Source organism: Alosa alosa, chromosome 24, assembly GCF_017589495.1.
Source record: "Alosa alosa isolate M-15738 ecotype Scorff River chromosome 24, AALO_Geno_1.1, whole genome shotgun sequence".
NCBI classification, from domain to species: domain Eukaryota; kingdom Metazoa; phylum Chordata; class Actinopteri; order Clupeiformes; family Clupeidae; genus Alosa; species Alosa alosa.
The window spans coordinates 11666739-11672738 of record NC_063212.1 but is presented as its reverse complement, the minus strand read 5'-3'; the positions used below and the strand labels follow the sequence as shown (position 1 = coordinate 11672738).

Sequence of the window (6000 nt, the reverse complement as noted above, 5' to 3'; positions counted from 1 at the left end):
TATCTCACTGGTTGTTGTTTGACTTTTATTATGCTGCATAATTGGGGTTGACAGGAGAATAAAGATCAGTGATCAATATTTACTGAAAATCTATTGCAGAACAAATTAAACGTGTGTTCCTTAATTCCATTTTTGATAAACTGATGCTGTTGTTTTCTATTTTGTTTCCTCGTTGTAGGCTATTTGCCTATGTTTAGTTTTAGCTGATGAAAACGTATAGCCTGTAGGCCTACTCGAAATATTTTTAATTGTTATAGAACACGATTTATATTAATAAAGCATCCAGAAATCACACGTGAGCGTGGACATTTGTTTTTTTATTGAATGAATTAAGCTAGGCCTAGGGACAATGTTCAGTCCAGTATATTGTGGGCGAATAGTGTGCAATAACTTCACAAAACTTCACGAAACATTTGTGGGTTAGAGGAAGTGGGTGGGACATTGTTATGTGTTTTTGGCTGGCAATACGATATCACGCTTAACGGTGAAGCTGCAGTTGCCAGCTGTTGCTGCTGATGGTAATAATCATATGGGCAACGGACACGTTGGTATCATTTCATCGGACTTATTGTGTTTTTTTCTCTCGCATTAGCAAGAAAACACCAGCAGGACTTCACTTGCTTTCAACTTCACACTGACAGCAGGGTTAGCCTGTATGACTCTTTGAGAATTACACCTTTGGAAACCTTGATAGGCTACCGCAGCTATACTTCCGCTGCATCACCACTGAAACTGAATGTTTGTGCATGCTATGAAATGAAAATGACAGTGTCTGTGTCAAGTGCCAACAGTCAAACGGTCTAACCAGCCTCCGTCTTGAAAGAAGCTGGCTTTGGGAATCGATCAGAGTGCGTGCGGTAGGCAACCCACAGCGACAGTCACTACACTGCACGCTCAACAGACTGGCGGGCTGCTGCTCGGGGACTATGGAGGAGAAATCTAAGGATGCCACCGCTAAAGATCAAGAAGCCTCTCAGAGATCGTCCTCTCAGAGAAAGATATGGAAGAATTTCCCGAAACCTTTCTTAAGTCCAAAACTAGGGTCCGAGAGACGCAGTGGGGACGGCAAAAAGGAGTCCGGTTTATGGATGTTTAAACGAAAGAAGAAACAGGTTTTAGACCGTGTGTTCTCATCATCACAGCCTAATCTCAGTTGCTCTACTCCATCGCGCTTCGAAGGTGATAAGACGCTCTGCGGTAAACCGGACCCGGGTAGTGCATCGGGGCTTGCTGTGTCCCCCTTGGTCACCGCCGATGGAGAATCTACAAGCAGGCTACAATTGCCCGGACATGGAAGCCCTAAGCTCGCACTGTCTCATTTGGTGATGTCCCATCAAAAGAGCTCGTCCTTGGGCTCGGCATGCTTCGAGAAACTGGTGGTAGACTCTGGTGCCAGCAGTGAGGATGAGATGGGGAAACATGCCAGTGATTCTGTAAGTGGTTGTTTTCAAATAGCATAATTGATCGATTTATACAGGCTCAAATAGGTCATGAGAGGGTCATCAGTGAAAATTCAATTTACGCATGTGTGGATACAAGTTTGCTCGGCTGAATTGCTGCGCAGTTTCAGTAGGTTAGCCTCTTGATGGTGTGATTTCACACGAAAACATAATCCCCTAAAATCACCATAAAGCTTTCATATTTTGCTGTCCGTCTTCATCCTATTTTGATTGTGAATCGAATGTGCCCCATATTTCTGTTATTCATATTCATATTAGTGTGAAGCCTCGAGGCAGGGTTCGGCTCACCACTATCATATCGATAGTAACCCAGTCATTGATGCTTTTACTATTAAAGAGGCAGGCGTTTAGTGTGCAAAAGCTACATTTTTGGCCTACTTGAAAGTTGACAGAGCGTGAAGGGACGGTCCTATCTGGCGGCCGTTGTGTGGTGCTGATCAGGCGCGCCTGCAGGTGTACGTCCGTACGCACTGTGCGTACCATCAGGCTACTCAAAAACGAGAGAAAATTGTGTGTGTGTGTAATGTGTATTCACACCAAATTGGCCCACCATACCTTCCCAACTATGCACAGTATCCCATTAGCTGCATGCCATCATCAGGCTATTTACAATGTTCTATTACATAACTTAGTGAACACGTTATCAAAATGAACGCGCGCACATTTTGTTTGAGCAGGAGACAGAATACGCACGCAGGCATGCAACTAGCTACTAGTTATTTTCTTTTACTCGGCTATCTATATATGGTTATCAGCACACAATGTTGAGCTAATTCACTCAATACTCATCATGCATATCACAAGTTTAAACAACGAAAACAGAAAGTATGGAGTCAGCAAAGCTAAAGGAGTTATTCCAGATGGGCAAGAACAAGGTAGGCAATTGGTGTGCTTGTCAGAACGTTAGACTGCATTACAGCTGTTTAAAGCCAGACATCACGTAAAACAAGGTAACTTTAGCCTGTACAGGGCTGTATCAAGTTGTCCAAATGAATAGGTCATTGTAGACGTTGTTGTTGTATTATTGCATGTGGATGCACGGGGCAAATATTATCCACGCGTGATTATTATTTAATTTTTTGCGCGGGGCTGGGGGGGGGGGGGGACCTGGTGATGGGTGTGCGTACCATAGCATTAATTCCTGCAGGCGCCCCTGTTGCTGATGTAACGCCTATTTCGCTGAAGGGAGGCTACACACATCCCTGACCTCGGACAATCCGCACTCCAACCCAAGCTCTGTCAACAGCTTTGGTGAGGACTAAACAGTGTTAACACACCTCTTTGGTTGAACATTTTAATCAGCTTACTTTAAAACTAGATTGTATGATCAATCTATGTTATCATTGCCTGCTGTTGTACATGTGACATACACAGATTTATTTGCATTGATTGACAGTAGGCTCACATCCATCATACACCCATCAACCACATAAGTGCTGTGATACCAGTTTGCTGTAGTTGTCCTGTGTTACCATGTTTTGCAGTAGCTGAAATATGAGAATATATTATCTTAATGTATGTCTTCTGAATGGACACTGATCAAATACCCAGAAGCAGTGGCCAGGACAGCAGGTTTTTAACAGAGGCCAGTGCTTTCCGATCCAAGCCCCACATCTAATTTAGACCTCCCCTGCATTAAGATAATGAAGACCAGTGCAACTCCACTCAGGCTAAACTTCATTGCTGCCGAGTTAACCTTGACAGATGATTGCATGTAGGAAATCCTCTCTCATCTGCTCAAGTTGGATTGCATATGTAAGGGGGAACAAACACTGCCTGTTTTTTTGTAAGCTTGCCTCAGTATTTTTAATGGTTGGTCTGTTGCCGTCTGTTTACTTAACATAAAAGGATACAAGTGAATGAGGAAGCCGGTTGTGTACAGATGCATGGTGGGAAATTTTCATCACTATGATGTGAGAAATGACCAAGCTCATTCCAGCTGCATCTCAGACTGGTGACAGGATTCCAGATTATACAGAGATGTGGCACTAATGAGTCTATACACTTGCTGTCTATGTCACATGCTGATTTTCCAGCAGTAGCTTAATAAACTAGGGCAGGCCTATACCATGCAATGTCACATGGGTAGTTTCACAATTAGGGTTAGCACTTTGATTCACTAGGCCTAAAAATTAAATCTTCATGAGATATTATTTTCAATCTATGTCTGTTGAAGGATAAAAAATATTTCATGGCAACTGGTTGTTGACAGTTCTTAGATGTACATTTTCAATGTTACATTGTTGGAGTGGACATCTAAATGTAGTTTTAATCAGTGTAAGGTTAAATATTTGTATACAGTATTTATAGTGTTTTATTATTGTTCCTTGTGTAAACATCATTTAAGTAAGACTGGTTAAGTAAGTATAAGTATATATACTATATACACTATACACACAGTGAGGTGAAACACACACTAATCCCGACGCAGCGAGCTGCCTGCTACATCGGCGCTCGGGGAGCAGTGAGGAGTTAGGTGCCTTGCTCAAGGGCACTTCAGCCATTTCTACTGGTCGGGGTTCGAACCGGTAACTCTCCGGTTACAAGTCCGAAGCCCTAACCAGTAGGCCACTGCTGCCCCAGGAAGTTGCATCATCGTACTGGTTTGTGCCATTTTTTTTTATAGCAAATTTAGAATGTGTATCAGTGTTAACAAAAGTTGTTTGATGGAAAACTTTAGTGGTTAAGTTGTAGAACTATATCAGTTATTCCAAGTTGTATCTTGAAATTGTGTTGGTACTGTAGGTTGTTACTAGAGTGATATGATGAACTGACACTTCCTAAAACGAGTGTGCTCTTATCCTCTGTTCCATTTCAAACATGAGGTGATTTGCCGTCTCGATTTAATGAGGCTTTTATCACGGTTTGTGCTTGCTTGGAGCATAATGTCTTCTTTACCTTTGGTGCAGCAGCCCCAATCCCTTTTGCCCTCCCTAGCAGTTACTTTGTTAGCCTTCTTTTGTATTATTCTGAAACATCCCAAGTTTAAAAACAAACAAACAGTTTTGATTAAATAATCAGACTAGCAGTAAAATTAGAACCGGCAGACTGATCAGAATCGCTTTGTAAGTTTAGACGTTCTAGAGGAACACTGAGGCCCTTGGCAGTTGTTGTTGAAGGCCTTGATGAAATCAGAGCACTGGATCAGACGTAGAGGCACTTTTAAAAGGTTTCCTGTGGGCCCCTTGATGAAGCACAAGAAACAATGATGCTGAAAGGAGAGCATCAGCCCATAGTGTGTGTGTGTGTGTGTGTGTGTGTGTGTGTGTGTGTGTGTGTGTGTGTGTGTGTGTGTGTGTGTGTGGTGGGGGGGGGGGGGGGGTGTGAATGAATGGCGGCTCTTAGGTCGTATTCATAATTGAATCCCCTCGTGAGCCCTCTTACTCGTTCTGCTCAGCCTCGCCTGTGCCGCTGTCCCCTTGTGAAATATTAAACGCTGAGGTTGAACAGCACGGGAGTCATTCACAGGCAGCTCTCCGTGATGAGAGCCACACCAAGAGCCTTTTCATATCTCCTCGGCTTGTTTCTTCCGCTGTGTGGTCCCCACCTCCACAGCTCACAGTCGTGCAGGAGTTCGCCAGCTCGCTGTCTGCGCTTGACTCATTGAATGTCACCAAGTTTTGTAGATTTTAATGTTGTGGGGGTGAAACAGCGCACAGCAGCTGTTTGGTTTGGTGTGTTACTGTGTTGTCTAGACAGCTATGCAAAACTGACTTCCAAGACATGATAATAATGGTGGTTGGGGCGAAAAGTGCCAATGAAAGTAATTTAAAAATGTTGAAACATAAAGTGAGCACTTACAGGGGTGAGGGGTGACTTTTGCAGGAGATTATGAGATCAGTCACCAGTGTTGAGAGGCAGCAGATGGTCCTTTTCAAGAGACTCATGGACTGTCCAGCCAGTATAGCAGTGTGTGTGTTGGCCTGACTTCATCCCTAATGGCGGTGCCTCTTCAGATACCTGGTGATGAGGTCAGTGTCTGGACATGTCTGCCAGCCAGGGCTGCCCTCGTTGACGTGATAGATGGGCCTTTTAGCAGCGCTGGACTTATCTATGAGACATAAAGTGCTTTTGGCCCATGGGTGGCCAGCCCCTTAGACCACAGGTCTGGTCTGCCAGCCGAGGAGGGAGTGATTGAAGTAGTCAGTTTTGCGGAGGATAGGCTACTGCCTTACACTGCAATGTTCTTAACAGCCAGGAAGAAATCCCTCCCAGGCTGGGGGAGGAAACCGCTGGGAGGCGCGTTGGTCTCAGTGGCCTTGTGGACAGTAAATGACGTCCTGCGCTGCTTATGTTCTTGTTATTTTTTGTCTTGTTTCTGTGTCGCTTGGCCTGATTTAGTCCTGACCTCACTGGGAGTGAGGGGCTGCTGTCAAAGAGCCTTCCTCCCTGAGACCCTGGCACACTTCATGGATCGTCAAAGACTGCCGATGCTGCAGTAGGCCAAGTGTAAGCCATCAGCCATCAGAACACCCAGTTGACTACTCACCACCCCCCTGGAGGTTGGGTGCCTCCGCTGAAATAGACATGGCATCCGATT

At 44.5% G+C, this 6000-nt stretch overlaps 1 protein-coding gene across 4 annotated transcripts in view; it reads left to right on the top strand.

The window, feature by feature from the left end:
- The first annotated feature begins 581 nt into the window (after positions 1-581).
- mctp1a (multiple C2 domains, transmembrane 1a) overlaps positions 582-6000 on the top strand; it is a 166242-nt gene continuing 160823 nt past the window's right edge. For all 4 annotated transcript variants that reach the window (XM_048237048.1, XM_048237044.1, XM_048237045.1 and 1 more), the window contains exon 1: positions 582-1433. In XM_048237048.1, coding sequence (XP_048093005.1) covers positions 927-1433 — 507 coding nt within the window. In that variant the 5' untranslated portion in view covers positions 582-926. The remainder of the gene's footprint in view (positions 1434-6000) is intronic.